The sequence below is a fragment of the Zonotrichia leucophrys genome, chromosome 8 (genome assembly GCF_028769735.1).
Source record: "Zonotrichia leucophrys gambelii isolate GWCS_2022_RI chromosome 8, RI_Zleu_2.0, whole genome shotgun sequence".
Lineage (NCBI taxonomy): Eukaryota > Metazoa > Chordata > Aves > Passeriformes > Passerellidae > Zonotrichia > Zonotrichia leucophrys.
Window position 1 is genome coordinate 1,984,966 of NC_088178.1, and position 12,908 is coordinate 1,997,873.

At 52.5% G+C, this 12,908-nt stretch overlaps 1 protein-coding gene across 4 annotated transcripts in view; it reads left to right on the forward strand.

Annotated features, from left to right (window-relative positions):
- Positions 1 to 12,908, forward strand: part of SCYL3 (SCY1 like pseudokinase 3) — a 17,571-nt gene continuing 4,663 nt past the window's right edge. Inside the window, exons 1-11 of one of the 4 annotated variants that reach the window (XM_064720200.1) lie at positions 1 to 119; positions 3,774 to 4,048; positions 4,822 to 5,007; positions 5,625 to 5,738; positions 7,605 to 7,661; positions 8,342 to 8,444; positions 8,934 to 9,045; positions 9,368 to 9,445; positions 10,813 to 10,952; positions 11,223 to 11,410; positions 12,427 to 12,598. In XM_064720200.1, coding sequence (XP_064576270.1) covers positions 3,884 to 4,048; positions 4,822 to 5,007; positions 5,625 to 5,738; positions 7,605 to 7,661; positions 8,342 to 8,444; positions 8,934 to 9,045; positions 9,368 to 9,445; positions 10,813 to 10,952; positions 11,223 to 11,410; positions 12,427 to 12,598 — 1,315 coding nt within the window. In that variant the 5' untranslated portion in view covers positions 1 to 119; positions 3,774 to 3,883. Of the gene's footprint in view, positions 120 to 553; positions 575 to 1,698; positions 1,803 to 2,030; positions 2,183 to 3,773; positions 4,049 to 4,821; positions 5,008 to 5,624; positions 5,739 to 7,604; positions 7,662 to 8,341; positions 8,445 to 8,933; positions 9,046 to 9,367; positions 9,446 to 10,812; positions 10,953 to 11,222; positions 11,411 to 12,426; positions 12,599 to 12,908 lie in introns of those variants that run through there. The other 3 variants (XM_064720201.1, XM_064720199.1, XM_064720202.1) reach the window with 3 other exon arrangements.

Below are 12,908 nucleotides of genomic sequence, written 5' to 3' on the forward strand. Positions count from 1 at the left end.
GCGCGAGGCGGGCGGCGCTGCCGGGCCGGCCGGGCGGAAGGACAGACAGACAGACGGACAGACGGGCGGAGCGGCCGGCGGGGCCCAGCGGCACCGGAGCCCCGGCCCGGCGGGCACAGGTGAACGGGGACGGGCGGGCCGAGGGTGGGGGCTGCCGTGGAGTCTGACGGGCGGGCCGGGCCCTGCCAGCCCCGGTGCCGCTCCCCGGGCCGGGCTGTGACCGCGGGCAGCGGGCGAAGCTCCCGCAGTGGCGGCTCTGGCTGTGCTGCTCCGGGGCTCCCGGGCGTTCAAACCGCGCTCTGCCCGGTGCTTGGGGTCGGACCGGCCTCGGGGAGCGCGGTGGAGCCGGGCTTCCTTCCCAGGGAGCTGCTGCTGGTGCCCCTGCCTGCCAGGGGCCCTTGTGCGGGGTGCGGGCGGGCATTTGGGGGTGTCACGCTGGGACACTGCTGCCTGGGGGAGCGCAGCCCCGGCACCGCTGAGAGCCCTTCCCGCAGGCTCTGCTGGCCTGGGAGGGCGCCTGGAAAGCCGGGAAAGCCTGGAACAACCTCTCCGTGAGCTGGTGTGTGTGTTTCAGGTGAATGCTCTGTATGCGGCTGTCATTCACTCCGCAGGGAAGCTGAATGGGAATTCCACCTCTTTCTGGTAGCAAATCCACGTTGTCCTTTACTACCAATCGCTCTGGCTTTCCCTGCCGGGCTCCTGTCTCTTCCAGGGTGTTCTGTGTATTACATCTGACATTCACGTTTACAATTAGTTGGAAATAAGATCCAAAGGGGTTAATGCTCTTAGCTCATAGTTGCGTGAGTAATGGTTTGTTTTGGCTCCGGAGAGCCACACCTGGGCGCAGACCTTTGCCGATGTTTTTGCCAGCTGGAGTTTGAATTTCCGTAAAAAAAGCCCTGGGTGCCGCAGGCTGCTGGTGTTTGATCCCCAGAGGAGTTTCCCTGGAGAGGGGCGGTGTGTTTGCGGCTGGCTGTTGGTACAGCAGGGCTCAGCTACATCACGGGCGTGAGGATGACTCTGGTGTTGCAATATTCAGCATGAGAAGAACACCGAACTGTTGGAGCAAGTCCAGAGGAGACCATGAAGTTGATAAGGGGACTGGGGCACCTCCCCTGTGGCTGGTAGGGCCGGGGTTGTTGTGCCTGGAGGAGGTGGCCTGGAGACCTCACAGGAGCCTTCCAGTATCTGAAGGGGCTCCAGGGAAGCTGGAGAGGGGCTCTTCATCAGGAAATGTGACAGGACAAGGTGGGAATGGCTGCAAATGGAACCTGGGGAAAATTGGGTGAGGTGTGGGGAAGAAATTCTTCCCTGTGAGGGTGGTGAGGCACAGGTTGCCTAGGGAAGCTGTGGCTGCCCCATCCCTGGAAATGCCCAGAGCTAGCTTGGATGGGGCTTGGAGCAGCCTGGGATAGTGAAAAGTGGCCCTGCCCATGGCAGGGGAGTGGAATGGGATGAGCTTTTAAAGTCCCTTCCAACCCAGACCATTCTGTGGCTCTGTTCCTGAACTGTGTGTGTCTCTGATGACAAATATGTCCATGTGCATTGGAGAACCTGAGGCATCAGGTGAGCCCAGATACTTTCAGGTGTCCTGAGTCAGAAATCATTGAGGTGAACAACTGAATGAGGCACAGCTGGGAAGAGCAGAATGCAGAGAAGTGCATTGGCTGTGCCCAGGAGCAGCAGCACACAGGTGAGGAGGAGGAGCTGGGGCAGCCAGGGCAGAGCTCCCAGGCTCTGTCTGGGGACAGCATGAATGCTTTTGTGCCAGGGAGCTCACCAAAGAAAAATCCAGTTTAGAGGCGTGTGTTATTGCTGCATTGTGTTTCCTTTTCACCTGTCAGCCCCTCTGTGTAGTGCTGGGAAGCTGCAGTTTAGATTTCCATAACTTTCCCTTTATGTCCTAAAGGTGCCATTTAAGGAATCAGTGCTGAAAAGATGCAGATCCCTGCCTGACACCAGAGGGGAGAGAGCTGCAAGTTCTGTGGTTAATTCAGATTTTAGGTGGATCAGGACACAGAATGAATTAAAAGCCCCTGTTCCCCTGCCATTTCAGGCTGCAGGGCTTGTTGTACCCTCTGGAGGGTTAAAGGAGCCAAGGAACTGTAACAAACCAGCTCTTTGCAAAGGCTCTGAGCATTTCTGAGCTCAGGGCTCCTGGGAGACCCAGCTGGAGACACAGGTGAGGGGCCAGAGCAGCAGCTTGGGGGGAACAGCTCTGCTGGGGAGCTGGGAGACTCCTGTGTTGCTGCCTCCCTGAAGCCTCAGGTCGTGGCTGGGAACAACCACAATGAAGCAATGCAATTCTCCAGTTGCCAAAAAGAAAAAGCTTGGGGTGGGCAGTTTCCCCCACTTTTCCTGACAGCTGAGGGTTTCTCTGTCCCTCTGGTTCCTGAGGAGGCTTTGCTGGCTTCTGTGTGCAGACAGGTTCAGGTCTCACCCATGGCCTGTGATCACAGAGCATGTGCTGGGTCAGTGTTTTCCAAAAAAGCCTCTGCAATCAGTGTGTTTGTTTTACCGGTTTTGTGTGTGAGGAAACGGCACAGAAATCTGTGTCAGCCTCTTCCTGACAGGCTGGGGGAGGAAGGAAGTGTTGGCAGGCAGAAGGAATATTTGTCACATGGAGAGAAGGTAATCAAGGGGGAAAACGTGCTCCTGCAGGGTTCCTGGCTGTAGGTAACCTCCTGAAATCCTTCCTCCTTCACTGAATTCTTCTCTGCCTTGGTGAATTGAGGAATGGTGTTTTTAAGGCAGCCAGGGGCTGCTTGTGGAGAGGCAGTCACACTTCCTAACTGTGCTTAATGTCAGTTTAACCCTTGGAGTGGGTGTCTGGATCCTGCTTTTGGAGGGTCTCAGCCAGGGCAGGGACGGGCTGTGGGTGCTGCTCTGTGTCAGAGCTGCTGCTGCTGCTGACACAGGTGCCAGTGCAGTCCAGGCCCCACTGCTGGGAGCTGCTCCTGTTGATCCAAACCCTTTTGTGGACACTGGGTTTCCTTTACAAAGTGAACTTTGGGGGTTTCCTTCTTGTCCTTAAAACTCAAGGAGAGGATACTTCTTGGGTTTTGTGTTGCTGGAATGGCTCCTGAGGTATTAAAGAGTCTTTTTTTCCCAACCCCATGACCAAAGAAGTTGAGATTCCTCAGCTCTGGTTTTCAAGCTTATTTTCTCTGATCTCTTCCATTCTTTCTCTGCCCTGCTGAGATCTGTCCAGCAGGTTGGGTTGTGGCACAGTCCCTGCCCTTGGGTTGGTGTTAAATTTTTATACTATGTGTACTTTATTTACAGTAATTTCCCAATACCTATCACCTATTAGACAGTCAGTCTCTACTGACTGTAGATAAATTTTTATACTAAGAACTATGTGTGCTTTATTTACAATAATTTTCCAGTACCTATCACCTATGTTAGACAGTCTAGAATCTAGACTGTCTAGAAGTGTCACCATCACAGCAGAAGATGGAGGATAAAAAGAAGGAGAAGAAGGACAGGACACTCCCAGATTCCTCCATCTTGCCTCTTGAACCCCCATTCTAAATCCCCAAAATTCTATGTTTTCATCCTGTGACAAATTCACTATCATTCTACTCAAACTCTTGTGGCTTGTAAATCCTCAGACAAAGTTGGTAATTGTTTCCATGGGCTAAAATCAAAGGCACAGGTGTTTGTGACTCTGTGCCAGGGTCTGGAATCACCCAGGGCAGCCAGAGGAATGTCCTGGGTCCCGACAGATTCTGGCAGGAGGAGATTCTTCATGTCTGTTCCTTGCTTTGCAGAAAATGCTCTGAAGGTGACCTGGACAGCACCTGCTGGAACTAAAGCTGCCCAAAGCAAGTCCTCGTGCAGCCAGGGCGTGTTTGTGGTGAGCAGGGCAGCCGTGCAAGGCATGGGCTCGGAGAGCAGTGCTCTGAAGAGCTACAGCCTGGAGGAGCCGCCGCTGACGCTGCCCAGCGGGCACAGCATCCACCCGGCCGTGCTGCAGGATGGCAAACGCGCCTCCGTGTTCGTGTACAAGAGGGACAGCCAGGACAAGGTGGACAAAGCTGCCAAGGTACTGCCTGGCCTGGGACATGCTGCACAGCTCCCCCTCCTCCTGTTGGCAGGCTGGGAGTCAGTCAAACCCTTGGGAGTGAGGGAGGAGGAACGTGGAAGGCAGCCTGGCCATGGGGCAGAAGGGGGTTGGCAGCTGCAGAAGTCATTGTGCTGAGGGCAGCAATGTTCAGACCTTTGCAAGGTCCTGTCTCCTCCTGCAGATGCAAGTCAGGATCTTTCTTGGGTGAATCCCACCCAAAATGCCATATTTATTATGAGTAAGGATTTTATTCTGTGTAAGATTTTTCTCCATCCAGTGCCAGCAGGGAGCTCACAAGACAGATGGAGAGACAGGAACATGTAGTGACAGGACAAGGGGAAATGGCTTCAAACTGAGAGAGTAGGTTTAGATTGGATATAGGGGAAGAAATTGTTCTCTGTGGGGGTGGTGAGGCCCTGGCACAGGTTGCCCACAGAGATTCCTGGAAGTGTCAAGGCCAGGCTGGGCAGGGTTTGGAGCAACCTGGGATAGTGGAAGTTGTCCCTGCCCATGGGAGGGAGATGGAACAAGGTGGTCTTTGAGGTCCTTCAACCCAGACCATTCTATGATTCTGTTTCCAATGTATTTTAAAAAGTTCTGCAGTCTGAGTGAGTAAGCTTGCAGGGTGCTTGGTGAGGGGCAGGGATGGGCTGTGTGCATTCCATGAGAAGCCATGGCTGAGGGGGCAGGGCTGAGCTGTGCACCTGGAGCAGCTGCCTCAGAGCAGGTCTGACACGTCTCTGTTCCTGAAGCACCTGAAAACCCTGCGCCACCCCTGCCTCCTGCGCTTCCTGTCCTGCACCGTGGAGGCCAACGGGATCCACCTGGTCACCGAGCGCGTGAAGCCCCTGGAGATGGTCCTGGAGACTCTCTCTGCTGCAGAAATCTGTGCAGGCATCTACGATGTGCTGCTGGCACTCATCTTCCTCCACGACAGGGTAGGTACCCCTGGCAGCACCAGCAGGCTCTGCTGGGACATGGAGGAAGTGTGACAGTGTTGTACCTGGCCTTGTGTGGGTGACTCACTGCTGATTGCTCCCAAAGCACAGACACGTGCCCCACAGTGCTTGTAGGCTGAAACTGCTCAACTTGCCTGCTTTGGAGGGGGAAAGGTAATTGAAAATGTTGTGGAAATGAGGGAAGAAGCAGTTCTCAGTTCATGGATCTGCCTGTAGTACTTCTTGCTTTAGGGACTGCAAGGCCTTGGTGTTTGTGTACAGCTCATGGCAGAGACCGGTGTCACTGCTGCCCTGTCTGGGCACTTGTGTTTGCCCAGGTAAATCCCAGCTCAGACTGGAGCTCTGGGGTTTTGTGCTCACAGTTGGATTTACAGTTGCATTGCAGGGGCTGTGACAATTGGGGCTTTGTCTGCTCTAAAACCCTGGCCCTCCTGCCTGGCACCTGCTGCTCACCCACAAAGTCCCAGAGGAGCTGTGTGGTCTTTTGGCAGCTTTCCCTCAGCTCCCTGCAGTACCTAATTAGTGCTGATTAAGATTCTACATCTTCATCTATCCCCCAAGTCAGTAACCCCTTTTTTTTTGTTTTTATGTTTTAGGGAAACCTAACTCATAACAACGTCTGCTTGTCATCTGTGTTTGTGAGTGAGGACGGGCACTGGAAGCTGGGAGGAATGGAAACAGTCTGTAAATTCAGTGAAGCCACCCCAGAGGTAAGAGCCAAGCCAAGTGCACCCTGGATGGCCAGGGGAGGATTCCTGGCCTGTGGAATCTGGCCATCTATGGGGGTGAAGGCCCAAGTCCTTCCACTGAGCTGGATTTGCTATTAAATGTGTTGGCTCACTTCCAGCTCTGTCCTGGAGCTTTGCTCTGAGGACACCATTGCTATAAACCAAAATGTCCACACAAATTAATTCTCCATTAGCCAAAACACAGCTGCTTTTCTAAGGGACACTGCTGGCTGGAGAGTGAGAAATCTTTGCCTTCTGGACTGATATAAAAATAAAAAAAGAGCAGGAAGAGTCAGGTTGAAACAAGCCATTAAGAAAAATAATTTAAATGCCTCCTTAGCTTGTGCTGGTGGCATTTTCACTGCTTGGTAGCAGAGAGAACAATTCTTGTTTTGATTTCTGCTGCTTGCTGTGCAGTGAGGCACAGCCTGCCCTGGGTGCCTGCAGAAGGGGCAGGGGCACAGCTGCTGAGGGGACACAGAGGCAGCTCATGGGCCCTCTTGGCACTGAGGGGACACAGAGGCAGCTCATGGCCACTGAGGGGACAGGGATCAGCTCATGGAGCCTCTTGGCACTGAGGGGACAGGGATCAGCTCATGGACCCCCTTGGCACTGAGGGGACAGGGATCAGCTCATGGCCACTGAGGGAACAGGGATCAGCTCATGGACCCCCTTGGCACTGAGGGGACAGGGATCAGCTCACGGCCACTGAGGGGACAGGGATCAGCTCATGGGCCCTCTTGGCACTGAGGGGACAGGGATCAGCTCATGGCCACTGAGGGGACAGGGATCAGCTCATGGAGCCCCTTGGCACTGAGGGGACAGGGATCAGCTCATGGACCCCCTTGGCACTGAGGGGACAGGGATCAGCTCATGGACCCCCTTGGCACTGAGGGGACAGGGATCAGCTCATGGCCACTGAGGGGACAGGGATCAGCTCATGGGCCCTCTTGGCACTGAGGGGACAGGGATCAGCTCATGGCCACTGAGGGGACAGGGATCAGCTCATGGTCCCCTCTTGGCACTGAGGGGACAGGGATCAGCTCATGGTCCCCTCTTGGCACTGAGGGGACAGGGATCAGCTAATGGTCCCCTCTTGGCACTGAGGGGACAGGGATCAGCTCATGGAGCCTCTTGGCACTGAGGGGACAGGGATCAGCTCATGGCCACTGAGGGGACAGGGATCAGCTCATGGCCACTGAGGGGACAGGGATCAGCTCATGGCCACTGAGGGGACAGGGATCAGCTCATGGGCCCCTCTTGGCACTGAGGGGACAGGGATCAGCTCATGGCCACTGAGGGGACAGGGATCAGCTCATGGACCCCTCTTGGCACTGAGGGGACAGGGATCAGCTCATGGCCACTGAGGGGACAGGGATCAGCTCATAGACCCCCTTGGCACTGAGGGGACAGGGATCAGCTCATGGCCACTGAGGGGACAGGGATCAGCTCATGGCCACTGAGGGGACAGGGATCAGCTCATGGTCACTGAGGGGACAGGGATCAGCTCACGGCCACTGAGGGGACAGGGATCAGCTCATGGGCCCCTCTTGGCACTGAGGGGACAGGGATCAGCTCATGGTCACTGAGGGGACAGGGATCAGCTCATGGTCACTGAGGGGACAGGGATCAGCTCATGGAGCCTCTTGGCACTGAGGGGACAGGGATCAGCTCATGGAGCCTCTTGGCACTGAGGGGACAGGGATCAGCTCATGGAGCCTCTTGGCACTGAGGGGACAGGGATCAGCTCATGGAGCCTCTTGGCACTGAGGGGACAGGGATCAGCTCATGGAGCCTCTTGGCACTGAGGGGACAGGGATCAGCTCATGGACCCTCCTGTCCTTGCAGTTCCTGTGCCACGTGAGGTCGGTGCGAGAGCAGTCGTGCATCCCCTGCGAGGAGATGGTGAGTGCCAGCTCAAGGGGCTCCCTGCTGCCAGCAAAGGAAAACCTGGTGGGCAGGAAATAGTTTTACATTCATGTTGTGTTTCCTCATGCCTAAATGGCATGGAAGTGGCTCTGGGATATTATCTGAGGTTTCCTTTTGTCCCTCCTCTGTCCCATCCCTGCTTTGGGAATGGTGTTGGGCACAGGTGATGCTACTTTTCAAACTCTTTGTGTTGCTTCTAAATCACCAAAGTTTTGCAAAAATCAGAGCAGTTGCTGAGAGTGCCCAGATCACTGTGGTCCCATGGTTGTGTAACTCTCAGCACAGCTCTTCCCTACCTGTCAGTCACTTCCCAGCCATTGAGAATCCTTGGAGCTGCCTGTGCTGAAGGAGCAGCTTCTGCTCTCTAATTACTGCCTGTTTCCATAGAAATGCTGAAAGCTGTTGACTGCCTGCATTCATCAGGGGGTTGTTTCATCATGATGGAGTTGCTCCTTTGGGTTATAAATTCCCCAGTGGAGGTTTTTTTAGCATAATATTCTACTTGTAGGGTACACAGTGGAGCTTTGGTGCTATAAAAAGAACTAAAGAGTGTATATGGTGGGGGGTGGGAATAAAGACTTATGGAAAACACCACATATTTCATAAGCTCCTGCCTTGCTGGGTTGGTTTTTTTTGGTGTTTTGTTTTGTTTTCAGTCTGCAGACTTCAAAATGCTGCCCAGCAGCTACGGGCACGCGAGGGATGCCTACGCCTTTGGGACAACAGTGGAGAATCTCCTGACAGTTCTCCATGATCAGGGTGAGAATGAATGGCACTGGTTTATTTTGCTGGTGTGGTTGAACATCCCACCTTGCTCTGCAGCTGGCAGCAGTGTTGTGGGCTCAGTGGGCAGGGTTGTTCCCTGTTTGCAGACTTTTTTCCTGTGTTCCCCTTTTCTTGTGGGGATGTTGTCAGGCGTGGCTGGAGGTCACCAGCCTGTGTGACAGAGCACTCCCAAACCTGCTCTGGTCCTGCCAAGGGTTGTGGATGTGGCAGGGGGGTCTTGAGAGCCACAGCTGAGCAGGGGCTGCCACTTCAGCAGAGAGGCAGCAGGAAATGTCTTGGGACAACAGTAGCACTCCTTGGAGGCCCAGTAGCCAGGCAGGTTGGGAAGGGAAATGGAAATGCTACTTTCCCCTTCCTTTTGCACTTTTGCTAAAAATGAGTTTGGTGGGGGATGGAGGAGTCCTGAATGTGTCTTGTTCAGTGTGGAGAGAGGAATCTAACAGTAGGTGCTCTGGATTTCAGTTTCAGCAGATATTCTCTCCAGCTTTCAGCAAACCTTGCACTGTACACTGCTGAATCCAGACCCAAAGTGTCGCCCACCACTGTCCAGCCTGTTGTCTCACGAGTTCTTCAGGTAAGGACAGGAATATCAGGCCTCTCTTGGTCTTGATGCTGCTTTGAAGGTGGGATGGGAGTGCAGACTTTATCCCTGCCTCTTGCAGGGATCCTTGACAAAGAGGCTCCCTGAATGAGGAAGGTGTTCCCAGCCCTCCCAAAGAGGTGCTGGGCAGCCTTCAGCTGTCACCTCCTGGCTGGCACTCTTGATCCAGCAGCATTTGACTTGGGTCCCTCTGTTTTCTCTTCTGAAGGGGTGGTGGAGGGTTTCAGTCTCTTCACAGTGGGTGGTGTAAGCATCAATAGGGATTACACTTGACAGCTTTTGCTTTTGTGCTTAGGAATGATTTTCTGGAAGTTGTGAATTTTCTGAAGACCTTGACGCTAAAGTCTGAGGAGGAGAAAACTGAATTTTTCAAGTAAGTGAAGGAACTGTAATGTGGAAACTTCTTATTTCAGAATGACAAAGCACCTTTCTGCAAATGGATTGTGGGAAGGCTTCTGGCTAGAGGTGCTTCCTCAGGTGGCAGATTTGGTGGCTTTGGCAGAACCTTGGTCACTCTGTAACACTCTGGGTACTCCAGCCAAAGTAAGAGCCCTGTCTAAGAGGAGACTCTCCCCCTCTCATTTCCCAGCTCCTTGTGACTGGTTTGGTGTTTGGGAGGAGCATTCCCTGCTGGGCTCTGCATCACCCTGATGCTCCCCAGCCTCCAGAGGGATGCAGCTGCCAGTGAGAGGGTTTGCAGTAAGACTTGCTGGGTGAATTAATCATGTGGTGCCAAGAGAAAAGCTGTTGCCTGTAATGGATGTCTCAGCTGCAGTAGTGGAACATCTTGCAGTAAATCCCACTGTTGTGGTCCCCAAGAATTTTTCTGTCAGGGAATTTTCTGTGTAATCATGGCATTATCTAGGCCTGAAAAGGGGAGAAGCTGAGTTTTTCTTCTCCATATAAAAGACCTTTGGTGTTCTCACAGAGCTGTTTTCCTGCCTATTTTATACATCAGTTATTTTTAATTAGTTTGAGGTTTAAGTGGTGAAGTAAGAGGAGAATGGGGATGCTTAGCAGGAATATTCAGAGTGTTTCTCACTATCTCTGTGTCAGCAGAGTTTACTGAGGGAGGGGATGAACACTTTGCTTCAAGACAGGGGAGTGCTGCCCTTCCATCAGGCAGAGGGGCCTTCCCAGCATGTGCACCCTTCTCTTGCTCTCCTCCAAGCACAGAGAGACAGCAGTAACTGATAATTAATACTTTAAAATGAAAATCTGACAGACAGGAGCAGTTGCACAAAACTAAGCTCTGATAAACCCAATCTGTTGGCCTCATTAGATGGAAGTGGTTTCAAAAGGGAAACTTCCCTTGTGTGGCAGGCAGAACAGCCTTTTGCAAAGCAGCAGCAAAATAAATCCTTGTGATGGACCAGGGTGAGGAGTGAGGGGAGGACTCTCTGCTGCAGGTTTGAGTGCAGCTCACAGGGGATGCCAGCAGCTCAGAGGCAGTTTGGTGCCCCAGCAGCTTCCTGTGCCAGCTGGATGTGCTTGTGCCAGCCCGTGATCCGGGTGTGGGGTGTTTCAGGATGTGCTCTGGCTCCTGCTCTGTGCTGTCTTTGCCTCAGGCAGGAGCAGAGGATTCTCTCTGTAGGTCAGAATGCAGAGAGAGGGAGAGGCTGCAGTGGGACACTGACTCTGCATGAGTCAAACACAAAAAGGGGAAAATGATATTAAGGGGAACAGGCATAAATGCATGGAAGGCTGCCTTGATACTAATTGCTGTCTCCTGGAATGCAGATTCCTGCTGGACAGGGTGGCTGGATTGTCAGAGGAGCTGATAGCATCACGGCTGGTGCCTCTCCTGCTCAATCAGCTCGTGTTTGCAGAACCTGTAGCTGTCAAGAGTTTTCTTCCTCATCTGCTGGGCCCAAAGAAAGGTGACCTTTAAATACTTCCTCATCACAATTATTCCTGACAAGTTTGAAATGAATTCAGAGCAGTTGTTTGATTGCATCAAGGGAACAGTGGTGTTTCCCTGACAGAACAAATGCTGTAACAGGACAGTTACCTGTGCTTCCTCCTTTGCACTGCTCTGCTGCTGCTGGGGGACAATTAGCAATGATCTGGTGTCACCACTCAGCAGCTGCTGCCTGAGCTGGCTCTGCTGGGTGAAGCAGCCTTTGCCCACCCTCCCCTCTGTTCCCTAGAGCAAAGTGGGGAGAGCCAGCCCAGCTGCCTTCTGTCACCAGCCCTGTTCCAGGCCCACGTCATCCCTGTGCTGCTGAAGCTCTTTGAGGTGCACGAGGAGCACGTGAGGATGGTGCTGCTGTCTCACATCCACGCCTACGCCGAGCTCTTCTCTCGGGAGGAGCTGAAGAACATCATCCTGCCCCAGGTTAGGGACAGCACACCTGGGGTGCTGCACCCTGGAATTGGGTGCTGTGTGCTGGAATATGGGGGTAGGATGCTGGAATATGGGGGTGGGATGGTTGGGATGGACAGACACCAGAGATCTCGGCAGCCAGGTCGTGGAATTTGTGGTTTATTGCAAAGGGCCTGGGTGCAGGGCCCTGCTGGGAGCTGCAGCCACAGCTCAGAGCAGGCCCCAGAGAAGAGAGAGAGAGAGAGGGGTAAAGAGAGAGAAGGCAAGAGCCTGCTAAGGAGGATGAAAAAGTGAGGAAGAGTAAAAGAGAGAGAAGTTCCCATTAAAATACCATACATCTTCTGTGTTGAATATTCTAATTCTCACTAACCAGTCTAATACAAGATAAAAATCCTACATTATCCATTACATAATCCATTACATTACCATACTGTGTTACATTTTAAACCCTAAAAACTCCTCTTTGGGCCCCTTCTGCCAAGCTGCAGGGTCTGCTCTGACCCTTGGGCCTGTCTGCAAGCAGAGGGTGTTGTTCCATCAAAAGGGGATTACCTTCAGCTGGCCGCACCATTGTTTTCCAGTTGTTCAGTAACTGAGGGATCTCAAAGCTTGCTTTCATTTCAATCTCACTTATAGTTTCTATATTCTCAAAATCTTTTGCTGGGCAATCATATTTATAAGGCTTTCCTGTTTCATCTTGCCCAACATATGGGACTTCACAGAATCACTGAATGGTTTGGGTTGGAAGGGACTTGAAGGACCATCTAATCTAATCTAATCTAATCTAACCCCCTGCCATGGGCAGGAACAGCTTCCACCAGACCAGGTTGCTCAGAGTCCCCTAGCATCAGCCACCCTACTTAACTGGTAGCACAAAGTGGAATTTTATGCTCTGAAACAACATCCAGTCTCTGCTGAGAGCTGCAGGGGATTAGAAATGAGATGTGCTGCAAAAGCAGCACTTGAGGAGGCAAGCAGTGCAAAAGCAGAGTTTGGGCTGTGCTGCCATCAGTGTGTTGTTGGTGCAGGTGTTGCTGGGCCTGAGGGACACCAGTGACTCCATCGTGGCCATAACCCTGCACAGCCTGGCTGTCCTCGTCTCCCTGCTGGGGCCTGAAGTGGTTGTGGGTGGAGAAAGAACAAAGATCTTCAAAAGCTCTGCACCAAGTTTCATGAAAACTGCTGATCTCTCCCCAGAAGGTAAAAGATACAGTCAGAGTGCTCTTGGGGTGCTGGCCTGTTCTGTCCAAGCAGTTCAGGCAGAATTTTTTGGATCATTAATCTGTTCCTGGTGACAGGTTAATTTTTAAAAAAAAAGCTAATTTGCAGCCAAACTTGGATTTTAAGTTAGGTTATTTGCAGATACAGAATTGATATCAGAAGAAGAGTTATATAAAAGTATTTTAAATATACCAAATATATTGGGAAAAAGTGAAACCTCTTCTTTATTTAAGAATCCCTGTAAGTAAAGCAGGTAGTGTATGTGTGTGAGTGTGTCTTTTGTGGAAAA